Source organism: Benincasa hispida, chromosome 1 (assembly GCF_027475165.1).
Source record: "Benincasa hispida cultivar pf3 chromosome 1, pf3_genome.v1.1, whole genome shotgun sequence".
NCBI classification, from domain to species: domain Eukaryota; kingdom Viridiplantae; phylum Streptophyta; class Magnoliopsida; order Cucurbitales; family Cucurbitaceae; genus Benincasa; species Benincasa hispida.
Window position 1 is genome coordinate 80466247 of NC_143478.1, and position 13161 is coordinate 80479407.

At 32.8% G+C, this 13161-nt stretch overlaps 1 protein-coding gene across 1 annotated transcript; it reads right to left on the reverse strand.

The window, feature by feature from the left end:
* Nucleotides 1–8694: 8694 nt before the first annotated feature.
* LOC120067372 (HXXXD-type acyl-transferase family protein) lies at nt 8695–10441 on the reverse strand. Its single transcript, XM_039018946.2, has one exon. The coding sequence runs from the start codon at nt 10186–10188 to the stop codon at nt 8842–8844; it is 1347 nt and encodes a 448-aa protein (XP_038874874.1). The 5' UTR covers nt 10189–10441; the 3' UTR covers nt 8695–8841.
* Between the last annotated feature and the right edge of the window lie 2720 nt (nt 10442–13161).

Genomic DNA, 13161 nt, shown 5'->3' on the forward strand with positions numbered 1-13161 from the left:
AGATAAGAGACATGACTTCAAATATGATGTCAAAGTTTGATAAGTATTGGAAGAAAATTCATGGGGTAATGGCCATAGCTGCAGTTTTAGATCCATGTTACAAATTGAAGTTGATTGAGTTTTACTTCCCTAGAATTTATAGAGATAGTTTTTTTTCTTGAAGTGGAAAGAATTAAAAAAATTGGTTCAGATTTGGAAACATAATATCAGCTGAAGTATGAAAGTGAAGGTGAAGGTGATGATTATCACACTAGAAATTTAGATGGAACCTCACAGAATATAGAATTTGATGATTTTAATGATTATGACTTGTTTATATCAAATTCTAATAATATGAATTAGAAGCAACAGTTTGATGCATATTTGGATGAACCTGTCTTACCTCGAACATCCGATTTTGACATTTTGAGTTTATGGAAATTGAATGGTGTCAAGTATCCAATTTTACAAGAAATTGCAAGAGACATATTAGTCATCCCGTTATCTAGTGTTGCATCAGAGTCTGCTTTTAGTACCTGTGGTAGGATTGTAAGCCCACATCGTAACAAGCTTCATCCGAAGACGATAGAGGCTTTGATGTACACTCAAAATTGGATTGTAACTGAAGTTTTGATAGGTTAGTTTGTTTATTTTGTTTTACCTCTTTTTAGCATTTAATCTATTAATAAATATTTTCTTTTATTATAAATATTTGACAATATAAGGTACTAGCACGAGAAAAGAAATGGTTAAACATTTAGCAACTGTTTTAGAAGATGCAGACCATTCTGATGAAGATGGCGTAGTGACTAAGCTATGCTCAAGGATTAACATTATTTTGTGGTCTAGTTTTTTTTTTTTTTTTTTGTGACATTATTTGTTTATTACATTTTAAATGTAGGAATGAATAATACTCACAACTAAGGATGAGATGATGCCAAGAAAGGAGAAAGATTTGATTGAAGGTCGTTCGAGCTTTTCCTGGGGTTGAAGAGAGAAAGACGAGCTTTATTGAATTTTAAGTTGTAAACTTATTTGGATGTATAAGACGTTTGCCTTTAATTGACTTCTTTATTCAAACTTTATTGAATTTTAAGTTGTAAACTTATTTAATGGATTTGATCATTTTTAAATTATGTTTATTTGAATGTATAAGATGTTGTGCACTAGTTAAATTTCAAATAAAATCACTTGAATTAAAAAATGAAGAATTCGATAAACTTATTTAATGGATTTTTTGTGAACTAATCAAATTTTAAATAAAATATAATTTTAAAACTAATGTTAATTAACAAAAAATGGGGAATCTCCGTGGGGAAACGGGGAATGGGGCCCCGCGGGGACCTCGTTTCCCCGACGGGGAATCCCCGCCCCCGTCCCCGCCTTCAAATGGCGAGGATGGGGGAGAATTTCCCCCACGGGGCCGGGGATAGAGGATGCCTCCTGCCTCGCCCCGGCCCCATTGCCAACCCTAGACTAGACTGATACCCGTTGACTATTCCCTTTATATAGCATATGTCAATTTGTGTACATAATATGATATACATCAAACTACCAATTGCTGATGCATAGGGAATACGTCTCATATCCTCAAATTCTTGAGGTGTCTTAAGATACCGTTCCTTCGACAGATGAACTTCATGCTTGAAAGGTAACAAACCCTTTTTGGAATTTTACATCTTATATCTAGGCAACATCTTGTTTATATACGATGCTTGAGACAAGGCTAACGTTCTTTCTTGCGATTTCAAATGATTTGGATTTCAAGTACATATTGAGTCTCTCCCAAATCTTTCATTTAGAATTGAGTTGCTAGTCATCGTTTGGAATTGGGTTGCTAGCCATCGTTTAACGTAAGTCAGGAATCCTACAACATTCCCAATGAGTAGAATATCATCTACAGACAATACTAGGAAAGCTATATTAATGTTGACAACCTTCTTGTAGCACAAGGTTCGTCAATATTCTATTTAAAGTCATAACATTTGATCGCAGTGTCAAACCTTTTACTCCAAGATCTAATTTTTTTTTAACCCATAAATGGATCATTTAAGCTTGCAAACCTTTTGCTTTTAACCTTGTTTAATAAACCCTTATAGTTGAGCCATATAAATACTCTTTTCAAGACTGACATTCATAAAGGTTGTCTTGACATCATTTGCCAAATTTCATAATCATAAAATGTGGCAATTGACAAGAGTATTCTAATCGAATTTAACATGGCAACAGGGGAGAAGGTTTATTCATAGTCCACCCTCTTTCTCTAGGTATAACCCTTTGCCACCAATCGAGCCTTAAAGGTCTGTACCTTACTGGCTTGGTCCATTTCTTCTTGTAGATCCATTTACAACCAATAGGTTTTACCCTATCTAACTGATCTACAAGTTTCCAAACTGAATTAAAGTACATAGACTTCATTTTCATGTCCTTGATCCACTAGTCTTGGTCTAAATCATTCATTACTTGTTTGTAGGTCCATGGGTCCTTAATGCCATTATCAGGTATGAAGACTTGAGTTTCTGTTAAACCCATGTAACGGCCAGACTGATGGATAACTCTCCCGCTACGTTAAGGCACTCTAAACTCTTAAGAAAGATGTGACTGACCAGAAATATCTGCTCCATCAACAATTCTTGTTGAAGGACTAGCCTGATCAACAACTCTTGTTAGTTTATCTGTAGCTTCTTTGGAAATTTCATTCAATACTAGTTTACTGCGAGGTTAATGATCTCTCATGTGGTACTTCTCTAAGAATGTAGCGTTTGTTGACACAAATAATTTGTTATCTTAAGGATCATAAAACATACCACCTTTTGTTTTTTTGAGGTATCCTATGAATAGGCACAATTTTGAAAGACATTCCAATTTCGTTGGGTTTTTCACCAACACGTGTTCTGAAGTGACGTAAACTACCTCTATGCCCTCTTCATAACTCATATGGTGTTTCATAAATACTTTTTGAAGGAACCATATTCAAAATGTACACAACAGTCTCTACTGCATATCCCTAAAACAAAATTGAGCATAACTCATCATTGAATGAACCATGTCTAACAGGGTTCTATTTCTCCTTTTTGATACACCATTCTACTGAAACATATCGAGTGCTGAGAGCTGAAACTGAATTTCATGTTCTATCAAATAGTCTTGAAATCTCAAGTCCATATACTCTCCACTTCAATCTGATGAAAGTCTTTTAATTCATCTACCTAACAGATTTTCAACCTTAACCTTATACTCTTTAAACTTTTCAAGGGCTTCGAACTTGTGATGCATTAAATAAACATAGCCATACCTTGAATAATCATCTATAAATATGATGAAATATTCATACTCTCCCTATGCTTTAACATTCATTGGACCATAGAGATCTGAATGCACGATTTCTAAGGCTTCTTTGGCTCTAAGACATTTTCTTGTAAAAGATTTTTTGTCATCTTATCCTCAAGACAGGACTCACATGGAGGTAAAGAGTTGTTTTCTAATTGATTTAAGAGTCCACTCTTGACCAATCTCCCAAACCTATTGAGATTAATGTGGTCAAGTCTCAAGTGCCAAAGATAGGTATTAAGAGAAACTTTTTGCCTTTTATTTTGAGTTTCAGTTGTTTTAAACATTTCAGTATTTAAAATAGCTTTTGCCTCAATTGGTCTTAACACATATAAGTTATTTTCAAGTTTTGCAGAACAAATTTGAGCACCTCTTGAGCTAACCAACACTTCAATAACTTCAAAAGATATTTTGTAGATTTTTTCTAACAAACAAAAAATAGATATTAGATTCCTTCTCATATTAGAAAATAAAAGTACATTTTCTAGTAAAAGGAATCTATCCTTGAAAAAAAACTTTAAATTCTTTTTCTTTTTAAAAACAACAAAAAGCAAAGACCCACAATGTGTTTAAAACTAGCCGTTAGACACAAACATAAAACAATATTAAATTATTTTTCCTTTTAAATTCTTTTTTTTAAAAAAATAAATACAAAAATAAAAAAATCCACCATGTGTCATTCCTTCTATGCTCCAAGTAGTACCTTTCAATTGTTCCACTTTGATGGAAAAAAGATCTCCACATCATTAGCTCGAGATTTTTTCGTTAAGCTTGTTTCGGTCATATCTTCTTTGTGTAAACTCTGATTTTAGTGATTCAAATTGCGTTGAAATCTTTATTTCGAGCTCTATACAATAGAATATCCAAAACACTATAGTTGTTAGTTTGTTATCATCAAAACATTAATTAATTAATTAATTTAAGATTAAAGGCCAAAAAGCCACCAGGATCAAGTTTGTTCTTGTTATAGGCTCTCAAAGAAGAATAACACAAACAAACAATGGTTTTTAAAAAGGAATAGTTTTGTTTGATACCAAAATACTTTTCCAAGGGAGATATCTTTTGATGGACTAAAGTAGAGAGTCTATTTATCAAATAAACGACGGTAGAGAAAGCATCGTCCCAAAATTCAAGATGTAAAGAAGAATGAGATAACAAGGCTAAACTCATTTCAACTATGTATCTATGTTTTCTTTCGACAAGATTGTTTTGTTGAGAAGTATGTGGACAAGATATCCAATGTTCAATACAATTGGATTTTAGATAAGGAGTAAATGAATGAAATTCACCCTCATCATCTGTTTGAAGACAAAGTATGGAATGACTTAACAATTTTTCTACTGTTTGCTTGAATTATAAAAAAGCACTAAATGCTTCAGTTTTAGTTCTAAGAAAATAAATCCAAGTATATCTTGAGAAAGCATCAACAAAGCTTATGTAATCTTTGAATCCATTTCTAGAGACTTGATAGGATGGACCCCAAATATCGGTTACAACAAGTTATAAAGGAGTTATATATATGGTTTGAGGATTTTAAAAAGGAAGATTGTGACTTTTGGCAAGAGCACAAGCATGAAAAATAGAGAACTTTCTTTTATTTGAATATGAAATATTACAAGAAGATAAAACTTGTCGAACAGTATTAAAATTTAGATGAACTAACCTATTATACCATATATTAACTATGGAAAGTATAGGCTTTTGGATTATACTGAGTAATTGCTGTATGAAGAACTTGAGACTGAGCTTTGGAGAATGAACATGGTTTAGACGAAGACTCCTAGGACATTGTTTTTTCCATTGCAAAACAATAAGGGAGTATTTGACGTGTTGGTTTGGAATCTTAAACTTGGGAATGTTATGCCTGGGGGATTAGATTGGGAGGTTTAGGTAGCCCGGGTTTAAGAAAACTTTGTTAGAGTGCAAGTTTTAGAAGTTTGAGTTTATGAAGCCTATGTTTGGAATGCAGACTTAAGTAGCCTAGGAATGAAGTGCAGATTTATAATATTTAGTTTGTGAAATATTTTCTTGTATTTAATCACCAATTAGATTTTAGATTAGTTTAAATTTGTCATCTTAATTATTTTAATATAGTTAAGTTTAAAATAAACTAAAAAATTTAGAAGAATATTTTTCTAAAAAAAAAATTGAAATAGAGATTTTAACTAAAATTATAATTTTATTTAGCCTATTTATAATTTGATATTTTAATCTTACTAGATTTTGAAATAAAATTTCATAGGCTTTTGTTAGTTTAACTAATTTGAAGGGGATAAATTCTTTTTTACCATAATACGCTGACTTAAAATTGAAATAAGCTAGTATTTAATGTTAAATTCAATTATTAAAAAACTATACTTTTTTTCTTATCAAATTACATTTGAGGAATAAAAAATCATAAATTTTGAGTTTTAGTTTTTATTTGGTCGCTAAGTTATTTTAAACATTTTATATCTTCACGTTTAGAAAATAATTCTAAGTCTTTGAGCTAGTTAAATTGACCAACAAAAAAAATGTTATTAAATTAAATTAGAGCTTTCAAACATATATAGTTCTACACATATAACCTAAATAAATATAACTATACAATTGCAGTTTATTAGCGTGTTTGAAATAATTTAGAAAAAGATATCTTTTTTTTTTTTTATCTTTTAAAAATCCATTTTTAATTAAACACTTTTGATAAAAACTCATTAAAATGAAAAAACATATATGTATAGCAATTTTTTCTTAAAAGTGTTTTTATATACAAATTTTTCTAATTTGTTATATTCTAAGAGTATTTTTATTAATTTTTTTCATGGTTGGTTGGTGGCGGTCGCCGGAGGAGGCAGTCGGAGGGTGGCCAACGGAGTTGGTGGCCAGAATTTTACTAGTGTGGGGGAAGGAGGTTGCCAGAGGTTGGTCGATGGTGGTGGAGTTGGCCAGTGGCGATTGGAGGTTGGCCCACAATAGTCACCAAATGCTAGCCAGAGTTGGCCGGTGGGGGTCGGAATTGGCCAATGACAATCACAGGAGGTGACAACCGGAGTTGGCCAGTGGCGGTCGCCAGAGGTGGTGGGCAGAGTTGGTCGCAGCGGTCGCCTGAGTTGGTGCCAAAGTTGGTCGGCAGCTTTCGTCGGAGGTGGTGCCAAAGTTGGCCGGTGGCGTTCGCCGGAGGTGGCTTCCGGAGTTAGCCGCAGTGGCCACCAATGGTGGTTTCTGAAGGTTGGCCGATGTATTTCCTAGATTAAATTAGAAAGGAAAAAAAAAGGGGGTAACCCATGGGTTTAAATAGTAAGCAATATTTAAACCTATGGGAAAAAGATGTAGGAAGCCAACTTCCTAAATCCATGTCCAAACAAGGGTTAGCCGTAGGATGTCTAACCCATCCAATCTTAAACCCTGAAACAAATACCCCTAAAGTCCAACAACAAGGTTGCCTTGGAATATAGTTTGGCCATTGAGATCCTTCACAAAACAATCATTTGAATGAAATTAAAAAAAAAAAAAAGGACATAATTATCTTTAGCAAATTGGCTTACACTTATAAGATTTTTGGTGATTTTAGGGATATGGAGCAAGTTTTTAAGTTGAAAGATAGATTTCGGATAAGTAGAGGATGAAGAAAAGAAGATCCTATATGAGAAACATTCAAACCTACACTATTTCCAACCAACACTTTGTTGTCTCCCACATATTCTAATCTATAGGTCAAGTTGGATACATCATTTGTGACATGATTCGTGGCCCCTAAGTCTGGAAACCACCGATTTTCTCTGTTAAACTCATTTTGGATGGACACTGTATTTATTGAAAATGGATTCATAATATGCCCTTGAGATTGAGAAGAGAATCCTTATTCATGTTGATTAGTATTCGGTCCTTGAAACTATTTCTCAAGTAAAAGATAGCATTTCAAGGTTGCATGTCCAAATTTGCCATAGACTTCACATTGAGACTTTTCGTTGTTATTCCAAAATTTCTTGTTTTGCTTCCTTCCTTGATTCTTACCTCTTCTATTTGCATCATTACTAGTCATCGAAGAAGAAGAATTAGGAGATTACTTTGATTGACTCTGATTTGTTATATTTATTCTGTTTATCATCACCATCATCACCATCATCATCAGTATTATTAAAATAAGGAAACAAAAACCATAAATCTCATCTTCTTCATCTTCTTAACTTCGCCGCCCTTAGGATCTCTTTTTATCCTTCTCAATTTCATGTCTACGATCGTTGATTCAACAACCCTTTCTTGAATTCCATTGTCTTGGTTAGCTTTTGACGACCACCCTCATTAGGTTGCCGATCTTCATCATCATCATTATTATTGAACATCGTTTTCAACAATGATGTTATGAGATTGTTAGTCTTTAAAGTTGGCTTTCAAAATCCTATGAGCAAGATAATCACATGGAATGAATACAATGAAACTCCCTACAACTGATTTGGTGTCAAAGGCAATCATATTTTCAATAGTCACGTCGTCTTGAAGTTGCAATTCTTTCAAATACTCGCTTACCAACAACAACTTCGTACAATCAACTTTGCTCTTTCTCACCTTGTAAGAAGTCCATTGTTGTAGACATCCATAAGTTTCTAAAGACCCTCACACCTTGTCATATTCACTCGCATACACACATTCTATAGACAACTAGAAGCGTTAAAACCAAGACTATACTGGTTGATTTTTAATTTTTGCTTCTAGAATGTTTAGATACTGTGTATTTGTGGTTCTAGAATATTTAGATATTGTATATTTGTGGTTATAGAATGTTTAAGTAGAGTGTATTTGTGGTATTTGAATTGTTTTTAAAGTAGTATACCTTTTCATTTTAATTTTGTTGTTTTAGGGCCGTTTTATCGTTTTTTAATTAATATTTTCTATTTTATAAATTCGTTTTATTATTTTTATAATTTTAAAATATTTTAACCATTTTTCCAAATAAAAATTTAAAATTTTATATTTCTCTTGTCAACCCAACAAACTAATGCTCCAAGATAACTTAAAATGGGGGTTTGGCTTAGGCTTGGTCCATATGGACGGTGGCCTCAGTCTCGACGGTTCAACCCAACGTATTGGGTCCTAGCCTATGTAGATTGGACTTTGGCCCATATGGGGCAACTGTTGATGGTTTGCTCTATTGCTCATTTGTTGGTTGGGTTTTAATTTCACTGGTAGCACTTTAGATATAGGTTTTCCCCCTCCAATTACATCGTCTCTTTCCTCCCGTATGAAGAATTTACCCCTTTTTTCTTGGTTATTAACACGAGCATTGTGATAGAGCTCAGTCTTCCTTTCATTGTTTCTAAAAATAACGTACTCCACTCATTTCCAATTTTTGCATCAATCATTATAGATGATTTGTTAGGAGATTTTCTCTCCCTATTTACCACGAAATTTCCCCTTAAATTCATTTTCATTTCTTTACTCATTTTAATTTTGAGCAATCAACATTGCAAATATTAAACTCAACATATCGTCAACAAATATTTTCATCGTCATCTTCTAAAATTCATCTGATTTTCTATGTGATACTCAAGTCATTTAAAGCTGAAGGAGAGTTGCTGTCATGGGTTGAAACACAGAATCCAACTCCAAAGCAGCAGCCAATTCAGGCTCCAAAATAGCAGACACAGTCCAGGACCCATCCCCTTTAGCACTAGGCCTTTGATTCAAATAACTAACTCCAATTCTCTCTATAGTCGAGCCCACAGTCCCAAGCACTGGGCTTCCAAACCCAAAGTCCAATTCAGAAACTGGAAACCTTTGGCCCGATGACACAACAAGGCCTGGCCCACCGAGGCCCAATACAATCCTCGACAGCATTAGCCCAGGCCTATGACACTCAATCCAATCAATCAAGTCTAAGAAATGGGCCTTGTTCGTCGCCTTAGAAATCGCCTCATTAACCACGTCAGCAATATTCGATAACGAATTACATTTCAGTTCCTCAATACTTGCCTCCCCAAACGCAACCGACAAGACGTTCCCTATGTAATCCGACATGTAGTTCCAATCTCCCCCTAATCGGCTCCGTCCATCGACTAACCATCCCATTTTACACCTCGAATGCTCTGTTTCCATGGCGGAAACCATCGTTTTCCATACATATGCAGAGAACGCTTCGATTTTCGTCCTCTTAACTCCGTTTGAACTCGCGAGTTTCTGTAGTTTATTGATGCTCGTTCGATCGATGTAATAGAGTCTCTTGATTAGCTTCTTCAATGTCGGAATATTCTTTATGTCTTCCATGGTGCATTTCACCATCAAATCGTCCAAATCCGGATGGTAAGTCGGAGGCGATCGAGGGAGAATGTTTCTCCGATGATCTGGTACGGTAGAAATTGGTTTTCCCCTAGCGATTTCCGACCAAGCGAGGAGGAATTTTCCAAATGCACTTGCGTCACCGAGCGCATGATCGAATGTGAACGTAATCGATATTCCGCCGCAAGTGTAACTCGTGATTTGAATTTGCAGAGGAAATTTTGGATTTACAGTGACGAGTTTTCCTTGGAGAGGTTCGTTGAGATCGTAAAAATTCAAGGCGTTCAATCGAAGATTTGCCTTTGCTTCTACAACCAAAGCACCGGAGTTATCGCAAATAATTTCAGGCTCGTTAGTTGTTGCGTTTTGGATAATTTTACCAGCGAATGGATAGTAATGATTTAGGGTGTTTGCGAGGGAGATTTTGAGAGCATCGACGATGGCGGCGGAGGAGTTGGTCATCGGACGGCGATAGAAGTAGAAATATGTGATCGGAAAACGACCGGAGAGGAGATCGAGATTTGAGAGATGCAAAATGCGCGGTTCCGACGAGTGATGGGTAGCTTTGACGATGGATTTATTGGTGAATGTAACTTGGAGCTTGGTTTGGATTGAAACGTCTTCCATTAAAGCTTGAAGATGAATTAGCCAATTTGAGAAGGAAGATTTCGAGAGATGACCATTTTAAGATGTAGTTTCGATGGATGAACAATTAGGTAACTCCTACCACTTTCACTTTCGATTTGATTGAGTTGACTCACCACTAGGATTTGCCTATCTATAATTAGAGAAAAACTTAAGTGCAGTCTGACTTCACCTAATGACAAACTGTCATATGATATCTTTATTTTTTTATTTTAATTTAATTTAATTTTTTATGTGATAAGAGGAAGAATACACAGTTAGCTACTCTTGTATAATATACATACAAATGGAATGTTTTAATCTCCATAATCTTGAACAAAATTTTTAAAGTTGAACATTACCTATTATTTTTTGCACTTTTTAGTGTTAAATTATAATTTTAGCTCATGAGGTATATCTTAGTGTCTACTTGGTTTTTTTACTAAAAAATGTTTAATTAATTCGGAATAATGACTTAAATATGTGACTTAAAATTTTAGTTGTGAAAATGAAAAACTTTATGAAAAGATGACTTGTTTTTCATTGCATATATGAAAACTTTGATTTTCACTTAAAAACTTTAAATTTGAATTCAAAATTTGAAAATGTTGTGAATATGAAACCTTGGTTTTTTTTTTTTTTTCTAATTGGAATTTATTCAAACAACCCTTCAAACCAACCTCAAAAAAATATTCCTCTATAAGGAAGAAAAACGGTAGAAAATACCTACCGAAAAAAGAACCATTTAGTTTTTTTTAATACATATATTAAATATGTGTCATTTAATGTAATATCTATTTATAAGAATTTTCCTTTTAATCTATTTTATTTTTTGTTATCTTTGGTCTTGTTTGCAAAAAGATAATACTTTGGTATATTTCAAAATTCATTCATCTTTATGTTTTCTTCTCCCATCACTCTCAAAAATAATAATAATAATAATAATAATAATAATAAAAAAAATATTTTAAAAGATAAATAATAATAATAATTTATTACATATCACATTATGATAAGGACAATTTAGTGGGATGTTGCTTCTCGAGATGTACTAAAATATATATTTTTTAAAGGATTGTTATTTTAATTTATCATTTTCTTTATAGAAAATTTAGCTATCATTTTTTTCACGCAATCCATTCCATAAACTTTTTAAAATATTATATTGCTTTATAAATTTTTTGCTAGAACTTTTCAAATAGGAACCAGAACCATACTTTGTTTTGAAAACATAGAAATCAAAATGTTTCTATATTTAAAAGTAGATGAACAAAATATAAGACTAAAATCAATAATCACAATAATTATAAACTTTTGCAATGTTGGAGTGGTGGGTTTCTTCCACTAGCTTTTAATTTATCTATATATTTGGGTTACACTATAATTTTTAGACTTCAATTTATTCCATTTGGTAAATACTATATGATTTTATCATTTTGCATTAATTTTTCCCTTAACCATTAGCTTTCTCAAGTAAATTAAATAGAATCCCCTATTAACATATGGTTTTTAATTTTTAATAGAGAATAGAATTAAAACCAACCAAACATATATATGGTTTCTTTTATTATTATTTTTTGAGTAATTTTATTTATTTATTTGATTAATAAATAGGATAATTGTCATAAATGATAAAATTGTTAAAAATATTCTTAAATATAACAAAATATCACTATCTATAGTGTCTTTAATAGATGTTTTGTAGTCTGTCACTTATAAATAATGATATTTTATTATATTTATAAATAAGTTGTTCATTTTTATTTATTTGAAAATAACCCTAACAAATATATGGTTTATGGATGTGCTTCTTCGCAATAATTAAATTAGTGACTTAAGTAAAGTGGAGGTGCACAAATATTTAAGCATATGAGTTGAATTAAGATTAATTGAGTGGTATAGAGTGTTTTTTTCCCCTCGCATTATTGTTATCAACTCAAACATTATATATCTTACCCCACTATGATATTTCAATCAACTCCTTTAATAAGAGATAGAATATATATATATAAAAGCAATTAAACTATGTATATAATATCTGTGGAAAGATGCATATATTTCCCATATGATGAAGATGAAGCAAAAAGATTTGTAGTGGGAAAACCCTATTTCTACACAAAAGTCTAATTCTCTCATCAAAAACTTTGTTACAAAATTCTCTTAAAGCTATAATTCAACCGAGAATTTGACCGTTCTTTCCACCATTATTTTGTGCATGCGCAATTGCAAGTTATTGGAAACATTCTCGAGGGAAGTTAGATATGGATTTACAAGTGGTGTGGTTGAAGATCGTCTTGTCAATATGATCATCTTTGTTTTTTTCTTTTCGTTTTTTTCTTTTCACTAATGTAAACGCTTATAGAGCTATGAAGCATAGATTTGACATATGTATGTACACTACAAGAAAGATCACTTTCAATGGTAAAAAAAATATTGCTAAAAGCCAAAAAAGGGCGCTAAATTATTGGCAAGTCGCATAGTCGATAATTTTAGTAACAAATTCTCTGCGTGCTGTTGAAACTTTACTTTTATTGACGCATGCGCGTTATCAAAACCTTACCTTTTATCAACATTCTATGCGTTGCTAGGACAAGAGAAATGACTATTTAGTTTGTAGCAATTGAACATTTGGACTCGGAGGACTATTAATTTGAGTTTAAAATGACGAAAATACTTCTATAATTGGTCAAAGTTTGACCTAGGACAAGAGAAAGTGCCAAAGTTGATCAAAAGCGACAAATTAGGCCAAAAAGATGCGTGAAAATTGCGTGGGCAGCTATCATGTTCCGTATGATTAAAGTATAGGCTATGTTTTTGGATTAATATTTTATCACATTGGATTATTTTATTAGATCGGACTCTATTATGTGATCTATTTAATTAAGGTCCTAGATTCTTAATTAAGTACGACTTTAATAGAAGCCCATTCCTAGATTGATTATTCTTAATTAAGTACGACTTTAATAGAAGCCCATT